The sequence below is a fragment of the Manacus candei genome, unplaced genomic scaffold (assembly GCF_025592945.1).
Source record: "Manacus candei isolate 608988 ecotype Guabito, Panama unplaced genomic scaffold, ASM2559294v1 h1tg000046l, whole genome shotgun sequence".
Lineage (NCBI taxonomy): Eukaryota > Metazoa > Chordata > Aves > Passeriformes > Pipridae > Manacus > Manacus candei.
Window position 1 is genome coordinate 6916733 of NW_026138094.1, and position 17062 is coordinate 6933794.

At 42.3% G+C, this 17062-nt stretch overlaps 1 protein-coding gene and 1 long non-coding RNA gene across 5 annotated transcripts; one reads left to right on the top strand and one right to left on the bottom strand.

The window, feature by feature from the left end:
- Positions 1–10237: 10237 nt before the first annotated feature.
- On the bottom strand, positions 10238–14235 carry LOC127475162 (uncharacterized). Its single transcript, XR_007906114.1, has 2 exons — positions 14089–14235; positions 10238–13025 (listed from the first exon to the last, which is right to left on the bottom strand). It is a non-coding gene; the product is annotated as an uncharacterized LOC127475162 (long non-coding RNA).
- Positions 13364–17003, top strand: RAMAC (RNA guanine-7 methyltransferase activating subunit). Of its 4 annotated transcripts, none has more exons than XM_051796654.1 (3): positions 13364–13506; positions 14888–15062; positions 16639–17003. In XM_051796654.1, exons 2-3 carry the CDS (start codon positions 14896–14898, stop codon positions 16826–16828), a joined length of 357 nt encoding a protein of 118 aa, XP_051652614.1. In that variant the 5' UTR covers positions 13364–13506; positions 14888–14895; the 3' UTR covers positions 16829–17003. The 4 variants fall into 4 exon arrangements, with proteins under 4 accessions (XP_051652614.1, XP_051652617.1, XP_051652615.1 ...); XM_051796657.1 differs by lacking the exon at positions 13364–13506 and adding an exon at positions 13645–13881; XM_051796655.1 differs by lacking the exon at positions 13364–13506 and adding an exon at positions 14235–14350.
- The last annotated feature ends 59 nt before the right edge of the window (positions 17004–17062 follow it).

The following is a 17062-nucleotide window of genomic DNA, read 5'->3' on the forward strand; positions in this document are numbered from 1 at the left end:
GTCCTCCAGCAAGTCAAATAATTTCTAGGGAAAAAAAGTTTTTCTTTCCAGCCTCCTTCAGAAATAAGCCAAAATAATAGGACTACTTTCTGTATCTTTAAAAGGAAAAAGGGGAGAAAATAATTTAAAAGCATTTTGTCAATCAACTTTAAAATAGTAGGTTGAACGTTCTCTTATTATTCTTTCAGTTTATTCTTATATGTATAATTGCTTAGTGCCAGGAAGCACCTGTCTCAGTGGAGCTGTAGAAAGTGCACGCACAGTTTCTACCTCACTTTTAAAGAGTTGTCCTGTGAAATGTTTGAGTACCAGTTCAAAGCAGACGTTTCCTTAAATGCAAAGAGCTGTCTTGTCACACTGTGGTATATGCTGCTTTCTCAATGAAGACAAATGCAGCTAACCAAAAATAATATTAAATAAGATTTTAGAGAGAGAAGACATAGACATGTAAAGAAAGTCACCAAAACCAGAACAATGCCCTACAGCCACCACAGGACTGCAGCCCTGAATGTGAGTACCCAGCACAGCATTGAAGGCTACAAAATTGTAAGAGCTGAGTTTCTAATAATACTGGTGTAGTCAGAGAACATCTGTCAGCATTAATACACAATTTGGGATAGATCCTCCAGGCATCCTTTGTACTTTGGTCTACTAGAAACCTAGCCTGGGACACAGCAGTGCACACTGACCCTGAATATTTGTGGGATTGTTGTCTCACACTTGGAGCAGACCTTGTTCCCTTAACAGACCTATTTCTGTGTACTTTCAAGGTAAGACAAACAGATAATCCCAATTGTCCTTCTTAATGTTTTCATTGATGTAGACACTTTGATTATGTCCACTCCACTGTAAAGTAAATAATGTTGGTCACCTGACACCTTTCTTCTCTAGGTAGTGGGTCTTGCTGCTCTGCTCTGAGATCATGTTAATTTGAACTGGTTTGGCAGTGGACAGGCTGGGACTGCAGAGTAGGTGAGGAGCACTGCATGTAAATCTCTTACAGCTTGTATTTAAGTCTATGTACTTGTTTCATATGCACACAAATACTGCTTTTTTTTTTGGAGCACATATGCATGAGTGAAGTTCTTCGTAAAGCACAGGCATGCACAGGTCTCCCAGCTGATGAGCTGGATCCTGAATTGCTCCTCAAAAATGTACCAAATGTGCTCATTTTTCCCTTCCAATATGCAGTGCTTTGCATTTCATATGGCACTTCAGAAGTTATCGGCTTTTTCACTCAAAGTTTATTTTGGTGATTTTCTTTTTAAATCCCAAAAGAAAAAACCATTCAATTTCATCCGCAAGTACAGATGACGACTCTGGTTTCCTTCCAGGCTTATATCATAAAATTCCATTTATTTGGGATTTATAAAATGGAAGTTACAGCAATCAGGCACCAGTTATGTAGATAGGGTAGATTGGTTTTCTTTTAAACTAATTCAGATCAAAATTGTTGGTCCTGGCAGGCCAAATTGTACAAGAGAAAGGAGAGGGAGAGAAGTGTATGTCTTGTCTGTTAGAAACAGGACCCTCATATTGCAACTTGGCTGTCACGATGGTGGTGACAGCCAAGGCTACTAGCAGGGAAACAGATAATAAGGAAGGGAAAAGTATTCACATTTTTGGTCAAAAAAAAGCTTGATTTTCAAACATGCAGAATTGTATGACCATACATTCCAGCAAAACATTTTTCTCACATGTAAATTTGCTTGTAGCTCAAGAGATTTTAATTCTCAGGCCCCTTCTACCATCTGTAACTCAATCTCTATTTTTTAAAGAAATTGCAGACATCTGTTTAAATACCCACCTCTTCCGTCACATGGAATTCTGGATTCAAAAATCTGAGCTCGAAAATAATACCAAAGTTGGATTTCATTTCCAAGCAACCACAGACTGGCATTTGAAACGCTGCCTTTTTAATGAGCCCACTGTGCCGCGCTGACCGTGCCGGGCTCTGCGGCTTGTGAACAATGTCCGGTGAGGGTCAGAGAGCTGGGCAGGAGGGTCATGCTGCTGGAGGGAGAGGGAAGGGAGGAGGTGGAAAAGACACCCCCAGGCTCATTGCAGCTGCTCTGGAGGGCAGATCAACGGGAGCCAGGGGAGGAAATGAGGAGGCAATGTGGGATGTTCCTAGAGGCTGTAGTGAGAAATGTGGGATTTTTTTCTTTTTTCAGCCTGTCCTCCTCCAAGTCACCCTGCTTCCCCTCTGACCTTCTCCCAGGAGGCAGGTCTCTATCTCCAGCTCCCTCCCTGAAGGGTCACTCCTCACTGTGTCCACACCCTCTCTCTCCCAAAAAACCACGATTCCCATGTAAAACAGGAGGGAGGCGGAAAGGCTGGGGCCAGACATTTTCAGAGCATTTTAGTTCTCCAAAAGTGCTTGCCTTGGCTGCTTGCAGGAATTCATCCCTCAGGCTGGTGCAAAATACTTCATTCTTTGTGCTTTTTCAGTTTACTCACCAATGGACTTTGCCCCTTAATCAGCTTCTTGCTTGCCCTGTTGGAAAAGGAAGACATTCCCCTGAGTACACCTGAGGTCTGATTCATTTACATGAATGCCCAAAGCCTAGATAAAGGCTTATGTATTTCCCTGTGGGCTGAGGCATCTGGATCCTTCACCTGGATGAATTCTCAGGTGAATTCAGGATGAATTCATTCCCACATGGGAATGAAGCCAGGTGGGATTTCAAGCCTATTTATGAAACCTGATGGTTGAGGTATAGTGGTGAGCATCTCAAACCTCTCACTAAAGCTTGGAAGGACATGAGTGGCAACAAAGCAAAAGACTTCTCTCCTTCAAGTGTAGAAATTACCTTGAGTTCATAGAAGTAAGACCTGGCTCAGAGATAGGAAGTTGGAAGGGTCCAGAACACCAGCTATGGGTGTTTTTCACAGACAGGGATAACTTTGATTTGTGAAGGAAACTGTTTGTCACCACAAAAGCTGTATTTTGCACTATTCTCAGAAAAAAGTGTTGAGTTTTCCTCTTTGCGCCTTTCACTGTCTTCTGGAAAGCAATTAAGATGTATTTAAGAAGTAGGCTACTATTGTAATGCTTCCAAAATGCATTAGAAAAGAAAACAAAACAAAAAAATTCACCAAAAAAAAACCCAAACAAAAAACCCCCAACCTTACTGGCCTAAATTTATATCACTTTCAAATAAAGTGCTCATATCTAATGGTAAACACAGATTCCACTTTTCTGGGGAATTTTCATAGTCCTTGGGGGGTGTATAAAATCCATATTCTTTGAAAAATCAGAACAAAACTTTTAGGCAATGCAAATATTGAAAAAAACAACCCAACATTTTAGGGACATGATTGCAGCACCTGGAGGACAGTTCTCTAGATCCCGAGTCCTTATCTGGGTATAGAAGAAGCACTGAAAGGATGGCAGGCAGCAGCAGCCATGCATAACATTATAATAAGTTTTTTATCCAAAGCTCAGTTTGGGCTTTGGAGCCAGGGCAGGGATCCCTGTGCACTGCCATGGGAGATGACACCAAGCACTCAGTTACACAATTCAGTTTAACACCGTGGAACTCAGTGGAAAGAGGAGCAGAACACTTACAACTTCCAGAAAAGCTTTGAGCTGTGTTTTGTTTTAATTTAATCTTTAGCCAACAGAGAAATGTTAATATACAAAACCTTTTCTACATATTTGAGAAAATGAAGTCAACACTATAAAGTATGTATGACACATATCCTCTAATTTTCATTTATTGTTCCTTTGCAGAAGTGTACATGATTTATATTGTGAATGTACCAACATTTTTCTAAGTTTAATTTGATAGTTTTCCTGCAGGAATAGGCTAATCTTCATCTATACCACCTTTAATAATATTTATTACTGTTCTTCTGCTCCTCTGTGGCTGACTAAATATTTTCTCTGTGTCCATCTGGTGAGTACCTCTTCCCAAAATAGTTCATGACCACTCTTTCCTATATTTGCACGAGAGATGTACTATTATTATGTTTGCATGGGAGAAGTTAGGCGACCCTGCAAAAATGTTTTTCAGTGATATCATTTGTCCAACTTGTACATTGATTTACAATTTTAAATGTGACATCATAACTGGCATGTGACAGAAGATCTAAGCAAGAAATATATTGCAGTCTCTTAGAAATCTAGCCAGAGTTGCTCTTTTTTAGCTCCTGTTTGTTTGCCCAGAATAATTAACATTTGGTCAAAGAGAATAACCTGCAGCTATTGTTACTCAGTATTCAACTTTCTTCCAGTATTTAAAGCTGAACTGTTGCTGTTTTTAAGAACATGGCTTTTGAGATATAATTCCTCAGCATAAGCTGTCCTGGGAAAAGAGCAGGAGCCAGCCCTGGAAGCGTAACAAAGCATGTTTTGAATGCATAGGATATGTAAAGCCACAAATGCCAGCCAAGCAGCATCACATGCTTAAAGCCACACTCAGTGAACTGGAATTTCCTCCAGTGCAATAACACTTCTTGTAACAAATAAGTAAACTCTTGAGGAAACAGCCATTAAAATGCGTTTTCCTCTCCAGCTAAAGAAGTATCTCACAACACAGAAACCTTCAACAGGGTAATGCTTTGCATTTTCCATTGTTTTTACATGCAGGTATCTCAAAAAAGTAATATCCACACAGAAGCCAGCCCTGGCCCCATGATGCTAATGGAAAAAAACCCTTCTTTTGACTTCACTGGAATCATGATTCAGTCATAATTGATTAATCCTCATTCCATTCCTGTGAGACAAGGGGGGATACATAGAGATCCCTTCACACATCAGTGCAGCATGGTGTTTCTGGAAAATATCAGCTGTTCCAAACCAGAGAGGAGCTCAGCATGCAGCTTGGAATAGGATGCAGTGGCCAACACTATCTCCATCTGGAACAATACAGGAAATGCTGATAGCCAGAGTGGCATCACTGAAAATAGATTTTGGCCCTCATACAGGGATTAAGAGTCTTAATTTTCAAAAGGTGCTCTGGGACCTTTAATAACCATAAATAGTCAGGACTTTGCATTGGTTCCTGGCTGGAGAGATGGCAGCACTTGCAGTATGGTGGTTCCTCAGACCATGAGGTCACATTGCTTCATTACTGGATCACCTGCAGCTTTCAAGAGGACCAAAGGGACTTCCGAGTCAAAGGGAGAGCCACTGCAAAGCCCTGACACAGAAGGAAAAATCACAACAGTACTTGGAACCAGTGGAACAAGGATTTCTCTCCCTGGAAATCGTCTATGAGATCTGGCAGCAACATTTTCCATCAGATAGCAACTGAGAGATCTTTGATATCTTATATAACTGCCATCCTTAAATAAAACATATATCTAGTTCATCATTTTTTTCCTCTGATTTAATTAGAATCTTGCTTAGTTTTTCAGGTTGGTGAAGTCTTATCTTGCAATATGCTGCAGTTGCTACTGCTTGGAGATTAACGTTTGCTTTTTAATTAAAGTTTTTATGTGGGAAGTTTGTGGTATCCCCACACCACCATTTAAGACCAAGAAAATAACTGTGTATTATTCTTAAGATGAGCAGCCATAGCATAACAAGAAACAATCATATTCAACGTATCACCAAAAAATACCATGTGGTTTTCATTTACATGTGAGATTTTCTGAGCTTGCTCTTAATGACTTTCCATAGAACTTTGAATTTTCCATAATAATATCTCTGTATTTTTTGAGTTTAGACTATTGAGTAGTCAGCATGTTCTTCTGCCCTGGCTCCCAACCAGCACCAGAAAGTTCAGCTGACTACTGTCATGCTAAGCAGCTGGTTTCCCCCATAGCACAGCTCTGCAGATGGTGTGGGGAGGGGGAAGAAGCAGCCACAACTCAAGAAGTGGCGAAGAGAGACCTGAACTTGGGAGGGTGAGCAGGGCCATGGGACCAGTGGCACTGTGGAAGGGTTCCAGGAAAGGAAACTGCTGCAGGAGTCCAGGGCAAAGACGAAGGAATTACAGCAACACTGAAGCAGGCAAGGACAGTGTGCCTCGACATCCGAGGCAGAGGTCCCTGGGAGGGCAGGAGGGGATGCAGAGGGGTGGCAGCCACAGCATAATCTCCTGAAAGATTAGGAACCCTTATCTGCTGGAAAGAATGATCTCAAGTCCTAATTTAGTAACAGGAGGGAGAGATATTACTACTCAGAGCAGTGGTGACCTAGACCCCCATACTAGAACCCAGCCTCAGCACAGCACAGACATAAAATGAAAAGACAGTCCCTGTCCATAGAGTTTCCAGGTTTTGTGTAGAGCAAGGGACAACACAGGGATGCCCAGAGGAGTGCACAGCAGTGGCAAGCCAATGTCAGAACAGGGAGCGGACTGCTCAGTCCAGCTTTGCAAAATCCTGCAGGCTTCTCTGCAGCTCAGCTAATTCACTGACCTCAGCCTTGAGAAGGAACAAAACACTGAAAAGCTGTTCTGTTTCGCTGTCTTTGCAGAACCTGAACACATGCTCACACACTGCACACAGACTCGGGAGGATGGGCATGAGTGGGGCCTCAGGGCACATCTACCTGTGGGGCTGACACCAAGGGCACGTTTAAAACCTGGGCCTCAGAGAGAACACAGGAGCCTCCAGTGCCCAGGGAATGTCACCATTCAGGAAAGGGAGACTCTGGGAGTAAAACAGGAGACTTAGGTATCCTCTTTAGAGGTTGAATTTTGACTTTGTATCTGAAGCAACCGGTTGGACTGAAATGGGCAAACCGCATCAGCTGCCCAACCCAGGAGAAACGCTAGACCTTTGCTGAAAGGCATAACCACTTCCTCCCGCTAGATCCTGGGTTTTGCAAGGATCTGAGTTTCTGATTTAAACACAACAGCAATTGTTACCAGATGTGCATGTCAGGGCCCTGAATGCACTGACAGCCCTTAATTGCCGCGACCAGCCCTGGCCCCCCTGCCCCAGCCATGGAGGCCCTCGGTCCCTGCCCGGCGCTGCAGACCCAGCTGTGTCGTGCCTGGCCACGCACCCTGTTCATCTGGGCAGTGACCCATGGGCTGACCTCAATTTCTGACTTGCCTTGGACTTGTCTAGTCCCCATGAACTTGTCTGCCCCTCTGAGCTCTGCCAGCTGCGGACTGCGGGCAACCCTGCTTGGGGGCCTGGGATGGGCCCCTGCCCAACCGGCCTGTTGGCTCCTGTCCCGCTCTGCTCCCTGAAAGCAAAGAGGAAAGTCTCTTAATTCCCCTTCCAAACTCAGCTGGGTGCTACTAATTTGTATTTAATTTACAAGTTGGTGTTTCCACACTGCAGGAGATTTGAATGTTTTAGACTGGATTTGAACATGAGAAATGAGCCCAAATGAAAATTAAACTGTGAAAGAAAATTGAGTATGAATAAAATCTAGTGCTAGAAACTTCTGCAAGTACTTTCTTTGTATTTTGCAACTATCTTAACAATAGGCAATCCATGGTAGCACTGATTCATACATCCCCACTTGCAGGATTACTTGACATCTAAAAAGCATCTGAGTTGGAGTTTAGACAGCCTGATGATTATGATGAGTTTGATATCTTGGCGTTTGGCTACTCCATTTTCTGACTTTCAAGCAGTTCCACAGAAGTACGATTTAAGTGTCTGAATATTCCTCCCACTTTTCTTTTCTTTTCTCTTTCCTTTTCTTTTCTCTTTTCTTTCTTTTCTTTTCTTTTCTTTTCTTTTCTTTTCTTTTCTTTTCTTTTCTTTTCTTTTCTTTTCTTTTCTTTTCTTTTCTTTTCTTTTCTTTTCTTTTCTTTTCTTTTCTTTTCTTTTCTTTTCTTTTCTTTTCTTTTCTTTTCTTTTCTTCCTCCCACTTCTATGGTACCTATGTCTGGGAAAGAACATAAACTGTGCACCAGATGTGCTATGTAAAAACTTCTGCCTGCCCTTCAGCCCCAGCGTGTGTGCCTCAGGGGGTCTAACCCACCTCCACCCCAAATGAGGAACATATGGAGCACCATGAACGGCAGAAATAAGACTTCACTTTGAACTACATTCCTCATATCAAAGGGTCCTCTGTCTTGCCTTCTTCTTCTCCATTCCTCCGGGTAATCACAAAGAAAGAACTGAACATTTGGAAAAGCCTCCTGGGGACAAATTCATTGCTAGTGTAACTCTGCTGAAGTTAATGGTGTTGCACCATGGATTAAAATGGCACCATAATATTAAAAACTAGAGACAACACACTACCCTGTAATTACTGTCTAAGAGAGCAAAAATAATAAAAATGATTCATTCTTATAGACCCCAAAGGGCACAGCTGGCTTAGTCAGTTTAAAAGGTGAAAATAAAAGAAGGCAGCTGGAATGTAGTGATTTTTAATTCGCACATATGTATATAGATATGTATAAATGGCAGTCAGATAACACCACCTCTGCACTGGTTTTAAGAACAATACACTAGAAATATAATTTAATGTGACTGTGAGTTTTAAAAGACTGACAACAGAAATAGCTCTCAGGGAAATTAAAAGCCTTCTTTCATAGTGGTATAAATTAGGAATAAATTCCTTCAAATCATGCATTACACTGTTGTGAGCTTAATGCAAAGGAATTGGGCCCCACGGCACAAAAATGGTTATTCTGTAACATAATCAAGCACCAGGAATTGCATTTTCCCATTTTTAAAAAAGGACAATGTTATTTTTTTAGCTGGTTAACATTTAAAGGTCATTGTTATGGGAAGGAAACATTTCTTGCATTGAGTTTAGTGAAGTTGTTAGAAATGGCGCAGTCTGTTCCGTTATGGACTTCACTTTACAATACCATATGGAGGTGTGTGAAAGACACTGAAGCTCAGTGATACTGTACAATATAACAGCAAAGGCAAAGCAGAGATCTGACAGAATAGCTGCACGGGCTTCAGAGGCATTTGTCAATAGCAGCTGTTGTATCTCCGTCTTTCTTGTTATTTAAGTGAGCTTCATCCAGGCAATAATCCTTTCCAGCTAAAGGAATAAAATCCCATGATGAGAACTGATCTTCTGAGCACAGGAGGTCCTAGAGAAAGAGCACAACCCCTAATATTTCTGCAGATTGGTTGAAAAGGATCTCTGCTTACCTATCTCTCAGGGCAACGAATGACTGAGCAAATACTTGGCGGTCATTAGTTGCTCAGATGGCCCCTGGTGGTCTTACAACAGCCTCTTGTGCCCACGGAAACACAGCTTCCCTTTATGTGTAATCAATAACAAGGCTGCCACGCATGCCCTTTGTACCTGCTGCAACCAGAACAAAAAGTCTTGTTCTTCCTAGCTGTGCCAGACATCACCATTTCTGAGAATAAATTATCTGGGGAATTCAGGTTTCATTGTACAAACAAACCGGGCTTTCGGTTACACTGTAACTGAGACACTGAGAAAAGAATGGGGGGAGAGGAAAATTGGCTGACAGGAAAGCACTGAGCAGCTTCAGCAAGCTAAGAAAAAAATCAGAGTTTTGAAGACAAATTTTCACTAAAATATTTTCTGATATATTACTTTATTACTAAAAATCCCCAGGAGCATTCATAACCATCTATGGAGGTTTCTTTGCTTATTCGTTTACAGACAAATATTCCCTCAATCAGACAGGCCCAGATTACAAGTGATGTTAGTTCCTTAGTTGATTTCTCAAGGTAGATATTAACACTGAAGAAAAAGGATTCCTCCTGTTTAAAGATATAGAAATGCACAAAAAAAAATGTAGTTCTCCTTTTCTCCTGCTACTGAGATAGACACATGCTGACTTTTCATTAAAAATGTCACAGCTGTCAAGCTCTACTGAGATAGAGCAATGAACCTAGTCTTAAAGAAACAGAAAATTGCAAAAGATAAAAGATTTTAAACAAATAAAACTTGAATAATGTTTTCCTTTTGCTTCTTGGCACAGGTTGGTTATCCTGTAGAGCAGACTTACTTCTTTTCCCAATAAGTGTCTGTAATAACAAGGGCTAGAAATTAATTTTCAAATGAAAGTTGAGTATAATGAAAACACATGAGTCCAGAAGCTGGGAATTCATGTAAAACATCAAATACAAAGTCCTGTGACAGAACAGCATGAGTTATCAAGGCTAAACAGTTATAAAAAGAACTGGCATTTTCCATTGTTTCAAGGCAAGCAAGACTTTGCTAGTTTTAGCACATATTGCTTTGTTCAGTCAGGAAGATCCATTCTACAAAAATACATTAATTTTTGATAGGCTAAGAGGAACAACTCTTAGTTTAAAATTCAGAAGATGACTTCATCTAACAGCACGTTATTTAACATAATGAAATCCACAGAAAAAAAAAGCAAACCCTTTGAGGCTTTATTACACTACAGTAGACTTCAGAGATGTTGATTACAAGATCGTTTTCATACAAAAACAACACATTAATTTCCCAGAGAGCCTTGAAGTGAGCAGAAAGATTGTAAGAGTGGATTATCAAGTTCTCAGTCTTGACAGCACTTGGAGCTCGACCTTTCAAGTATTTGGGCACTTACTCTGTAGGTATGTGCTATGTGATGCATTTAGGGGGTGTTGAAAGTTCTACTCCGTGACAGTATTAATTTTTGAGTGTCTTTATTCCCTAAAAAAAATCATCTGTCACTTTGGTTTTTTTACATGCAGTTTGAATTTCGGTACAACATCTACGAGAAAGCTTAGGATGTTGGATCATGACCTCTTTCTTGATGCTGTAACCCATATAAGGCGTAAAGACACATAATGAAAAAAGAAACAAAGCACAAGCATCATGTATATGTATATTATTTAGATAATTATGTGCCATTCTGATTTAGCCATTCCCTGCAAGTGTTTTTCTATGTAGAATATGCTGGTGAGAGCATCTCAGCAAAACTGCAATTTGTGAAATACACTGCTCACAGCATTACAGCAGGCCTGTGCCTTCAACAGAACTTATATATATGCTTAGATTTTGTACATGATTAACTGTATGAATGACTTGAGTCTGTAATTAAAAGTTTAATATTAAGTTTGGTCTTTTAATGAAAAATGTCACCCATGAAATAGCAGACTAGAGCTTCAAAAACAAAAAAGTGTCTCCTTTTATTAAGGATCATCGCATTAATTTTATGCATGAAATCCTCAGTAGGCACACCCAAAACTACAATATCCAGTGATCAAAATGAAACATGTCTGGAGAAGAAATAAAATCCTACTTAATTCTGCCCATTTCAAAAGGGCAGTTGGTAGAACAGGGATTATACGGGGAAAACTTAAGCTAAAATATAATATTTTTCAGCCTCTATGACAATTGGTTTGGTTTAGAACTAGCTATCTAGGCTAAGATATTTGCATTAGGCTGTTTGGATTGAGGTCATCATTTCTATTCTGCAAGTGACAATACACTCCTGCTGTAGGTCACACAGGAGAGCAGATTGTAATTATTTCTGTTTATATCAAACAAAGGGCACTCATTTTGGTCTAATATTTGTTGAGAATTGGATGCCTTTATTGCTGTTGCTGGGGTATTTTGTTTCAAGTGATCTACTTGATTATCAGTTTCTATGCTTTGCTAGTGCCTGCAAGCAATAGTCTCTAGCAGAGCTTGTAAAAAACCATTGCTTTCTGAAAGGGTCCTATAAAAAATCCATTTCTCATATGTAGCACAAGAGACCATTTAAAAATCATTGGCTTAAGTGTTGTGGAAATTAGCCAGCACTGAAAAGACATCAGTGCTGTGGAAACAAGGCAAACAAGCAACAGGGACACTGACACCATTTCTGCTACAGGAAGGTCTTGATGCCACCAGTTGTTCCGAGGTGGGGGTCACACGGCCCCCCAGTATCACAGATCCTTTAGGCTGCAAGCTGTTCTTAACCACTGTGGCACTTCACAGATGAGCAGTAACAGCCCGGGTGGCAGCAGTACAGGGGAAGGCACAGCTTGGTTGATGGCAAGTTGAATATGAGTCAGAAGTGGCCTGGCAGCCAGGATGGCTAACTGTGTCCTGGGGAGCATCAGGCAAAGCATTGCCAGCTGGGCAAGGGAGGGGATTGTCCCACTCTGCTCTCCACCTGGAATATTGGGGCAGTGTTGGGCACTGCAATATATTAAGCCATTAGAGAATGTCCAAAGGAGGGCAACGAAAATGGTGAAGGGCTTTGAGGGGAAGCTGTGTGAGGAGCAGCTGAGGGCACTTGGTCTGTTCAGCCCGGAGAAGAGGAGGCTAAGGGGAGACTTCATTGCAGTTACAACTTCCTCAGGAGGAGAAGAGGGGCAGATACTGATCTCTTCCCTGTGGTGACCAGTGACAGGACCCGAAGGAATGTCCTGAAGTTGTGTCAGGGGAGGTTTAGGTTGGTTATTAGAAAGAGGTCCTTCACCCAGAGGGTGGTTGGAACAGGCTCCTCAGGGAAGTGGTCACAGTGCCAATCCTGACAGAGTTCAAGAAGCGATTGGACTATGCTCTCAGGCACATGGTGTGACTCTTGGGAATGGTCTCATGCAGGGCTGAGTTGGACTTGATGATCTTTGTGGGTCCCTTCCAACTCGGCATATTCTGTGATTCCCCACATCTTGCCATTCAGCTGCACAGGGCCTTGCTTAGCAACCGAGTTTTGAGGCTCACACATAACTTCACCTGTATTAAAGGTGACAGGAATGACCACTATCTACAGGACCAGGTAGGAGCGTAAATGTGTTGCTGAAGCAGTGCCAACACAGAATTATTTTGGTTTATGTGGAACTATTTGGCTGCCAAAAGGCTTCATGTCATCTTTCTTTCCCCTCGAAGCAGTCAACACATCCCTAAGGTGTTTTTTATACCAGAAACACACTTAAATCCCATTATTGACAGCCACAGGGTTACAGCTGCAGGCACCATGCTCACTTCACCCTTTTCAGTCGCACCTTTTGGTTAAAATCCAAACATTCAGGTGCTAGAGAGTTTCCAAAGAAGGGTGACAAGGCTGGTGAAAGGTCTGGAGCACAAGTCCTGTGAGGAGGGGCTGAGGGAGCTGGGGTTGTTCAGCCTGGAGAAAAGGAGGCTCAGGGGAGACCTCATCACTCTACAACTCCCTGAAAGGAGGCTGTAGCCACATGCGGGTCGGGCTTTTCTCCCTGGCAACCTGCAGCAGGACGAGAGCACAGTGTTAAACTGCACCAGGGAAGGTTTAGATTGGATGTTAGGAAGAACTTCTTTACAGAGAGAGTGATTGGGCATTGGAATGTGGAATGGGCTGCCCAGGGAGGTGGTGGAGCCGCCGTCCCCGGAGGTGTTTAAGAAGAGACTGGATGTGGCATTTGGTGCCATGGTCTGGTAGACAAGGTGGTGTTGGGTCAAAGGCTGGACTCGATGATCTCAGAGGTCTTTTCCAAACCAGTTAATTTTGTGATTTCAAGTGTCGCGTCCTTAAAACGTTGCGTGGCAGCGAAGAGCAGTGCCGCAGAAACCTCAACGCTATTTACGCCAACGCGCTTTGTATCAAACCCTCACTTGGCGGACTGGCCCGTCCCATCCCCGGGCACGGCGGGGCCCGGCCGGGGGAAGCGGCGGGGCCCGGCCCGGAAGAGGCGGGATCTGTGAGCGGCTCCGGCGGCTGAGGCGCGGTGAGGGGCGATGGCGGGGGCGGCCGTGGGGGACGAGGGAAGGAGGGGGCGGCAGCCGGCACTCACTGCCCCCCTCAGCTCTGCCCGGCCTGCCGTGAGGGGAAGGGGCTCCGGCGGGAGACCCCCTGAGGGAGCCAGTCCGCTCCGTTGCTCGGTGCTTGGCCTGAGGGGGAGGACGGTGACGGGTGTCCCCGTTACCGGCCCCCGCGGGATGGGTGTGATGTCAACAGCGCGAACCGTGCGGGGAGCAGCGCCCGCTGCTCGGGAGGAGCTGCAGCGGGGGGTCCCCAGGGCAGCGCTACCCCCGCACCCCGAGCCGGGATAGACTCGAGGAGCGAAATTCCTTGGAGATGACTTGTAATAAAAACTAACGAGGTTAGCTCATGGCAGAAGAGAGGATGAAGTCACTGGGCATCCTGCAGGAATAACTCCTACACCTGGTGCAGGGAGGTGTGCGCTGCGTCATTGGCGGAGGGGGGGCTGCAGACGGGTCTGGAGGCAGCAGCCCCTGCACTGTCCTGGCGAGAGGGCAGTTCGGTCCGCAGGAGTGCGGTGCTGATTCCCTGTAACCCCCTCACTTACCTTATACTCGAGCTGCTCATGGGTACAGTGGAAAGAAGTCCAAAACGGGGCTTGGTCAGTGAGGGTACATATTTTACCTCCTAGGGTCTAGAGGAAAAGAGTTTCATCCTTCCTTCCTTCCTTCCTTCTTTCCTTTCCTCCCAGTTTGCAAAGTGAATAGCGGTCCTGCCAGCAAATCTTTGGGAGACAGCAGAAGAGCTTAATCAGGAAATCTACAGGCAAAGGCTTTAAATACTCTAAATTACCTGGGGTCGTTAAAACAGTGGGCGTAGAGCTCACTGTGTGTCTGCTATTAGGGCCAGATTTCTTCTGATGGCCAGTACCAGATAGCACCACTGTCCGAAGAGCAAATGCACATATATAAAAATAGGGAAACTAAGGCCTTAAACACAAATTGCATTAGAGAGGCATATTATGAGGTAATTTCACATCCTCTTAGGTGCTGTCCTTTCCCTGAATCAAGTTATTTAGACATAAATTATTGCAAACCTAATTATTTTGCTAACCTTCTATGTGTATTTGTAGGCTTTCCACGATACCTTACCTTAGCAAACTTTTCAAGCTGATTGTAGTAATGTTTTTCCTGTCAAAAGTGGATTAGGAGTGGTTGTGGAGTGTGTTCTGAAGAAATACTTTTTTCTATGAATCATATCTGGTGTTTGCCCAAAAATCAGCAGCTGCGTTGATCTAAATGTAACTTTTCATTGTCCTTTGTTTTCATTAAGTGGATTTTGGTAGCTATTACAATGAGAGTCATCATACATTGCTAAAGCCACTTCTGTCGTGTTCACGTTTAAAGTTTTCAGAATGACTTCCTTGGCTGACATGCCCCCGAATTATGAAACGATGTTTGCTCATCGATTCACATCAGAAGATAAAGAATACCAAGAATACCTGAAACGTCCTGCAGACCCCCCTCCCATAGTTGAAGAATGGAGAAACAGATCTGGTGGCAACCAGAGAAACAGAGATCGGTACTGATTTTTTTTTTAAAATCTTGGTAGTTTCACGAGTATATAGTTAAATGATTATTTATTTCAGAAGAAATCTAGGAATCTGTCCTGTTAATAGAAGCATCTTGTTACTTCACGGGCAACTATGCTTAAGAGAAATAATCTTCTCTGAAAAGTATTGAGGTTTTATATTTTGATAGACAAAATTTTTGCATTGTGTATTAAAGTACTAAATAATTTGATTTTCAGTAAAGAATGAACTGGAACCACTGAACCCATTGCCCTGGGGTTTGTTACTGCTCAGCCAGGAACATTTTTCCAGAGGAGAAAGATGGGAGTTCTGCAAAACTAAGCAGACTATCTTCTCTTGGATGATAACTGGAAGTAAAATGTGCAAAGGAACAAGCTAATAGTGTGAATTCTGGACAGCTAGCAACAGATAAACATTTAATTTATAACCTAAATATTTGCTGTACTTTGTAAGATTAGCCTGTGATTCTTTTATCTAGTAAAAACAACTGTAAAATCGATCATCCAATCTGTCTAGCAAGTACAATGTTACCTGCCAAAGCAAAATACTTTGAATTATTTATTCAGGATGTAATCACAGCTTTTTATTGAATTTTGCACAGTTACATCTGACGTGTGAGCGACTGAAAAACAACAATTACAGCATATAGTACATGTGGTAATATTAACACCAGCCTTTAATATAAAGTAGTTAAATTCAGCCCATCTAACAATTGGGAAGACTTCTTAGCTCAATATCTAAATAGGATTTGTGCCTTATCTGAAGAAAAGGAGGACAACATTTTAACTTTTTCTCACCTTAGAAGCTTCTAATTAAGTTAAACACAGAATCAGATTATGTTAAAAAGAAGGTGATTAGAAAAAGGTGATTGTTTAAGGAAATATTCTTAGAAAACTCTGTGGCTCTTTGAACTCTTACATCTACACTGTGGCCATAAAGTTGTCCTTATGCAAACGTTTGTGTACATCACACCATTTGCAAACAAAACAACTGTGGGCCAGCTCAAGTGTTGATAGGAATTGAGATACAGTTGAAAAGCCAAAATTTAGACTGAACAAGGGCTAAGTACCACTGAGAAGGTACAGTGTCTTGAGTATGGAAATCTGCAGGAGACTGTGGTGGTGGTGTTTTAGCGGTCGCACGTATCTTAGGGAATGTGCAGATCTCTGTGCTTGTTGTACTTAAGCCTGCTTTGGTAAAGCTTTCAACCATGAAGGTACTGGATGGAACATGGCTTTGATACATCTACAGATGGACCTCCTGGTTGATTTTACATATATGGTCTGAGTCTCTGTTCAAACTTGCAGCAGTTCACCTAATGCTTGTGAGTACTTTGTATTAGGAAACAGACTGTCCTTAGCAAACAGGGTATTAAGTAAGAAATTCATGACTGATCTCAGATGAATGTAGATGTGTTTTCATGAATTTGTCATAGATAAGTATTTGAGTGTATTACCATTTACATGACGGTTTTAATGAAAACTGTAAAATATAAGAGTTCATTATCGTTCATCTCTTTAAAACTTCACAATTTATGTCAAAACTCTATATTTCTTTTCATTGCAGGTTTCAAGATGGCAGATATTTCAGAGGGGACAGGTACAACTGGCAAGGTGACTACAGATCTAATCAGAGGCCAGAAAGAGGTTGGGGTAATAACTACCAGCAGCACAGACAAGGACAATACGGCTCATCCCACTACGGACAATACGGCTACAACTCCTACAACCCAGGACCTCGTTACCATCCCTACTGATGTACCTGGGGATTGAAAGTCCAGTAATGCTATGTAATAAATTCAGTTAGCTTTCAGTTTTTTTATTTTTCCACAGTTTTACAGATAACTGAAGAATCAGTCCGTTGCTGTTTCTCTGTAGTGTGAAATGAAAAAGGGAATGCCTGTTACGAATAATAAAAGCGTATTATACAGAGTTTGTTTAGAGTCTGTAGATTTTAGATTAAATTTCTATCTCGTCCTTTTTGTCTGAAT

Bases quoted from the DNA above. Each gene is read 5' to 3' on its own strand.
- RAMAC (XM_051796654.1), top strand. From the start codon at position 14,896: ATGACTTCCTTGGCTGACATGCCCCCGAATTATGAAACGATGTTTGCT. The intron at 15,063-16,638 runs GTACTGATTTTT...TTTTCATTGCAG, and splicing joins AACCAGAGAAACAGAGATCG to GTTTCAAGATGGCAGATATT.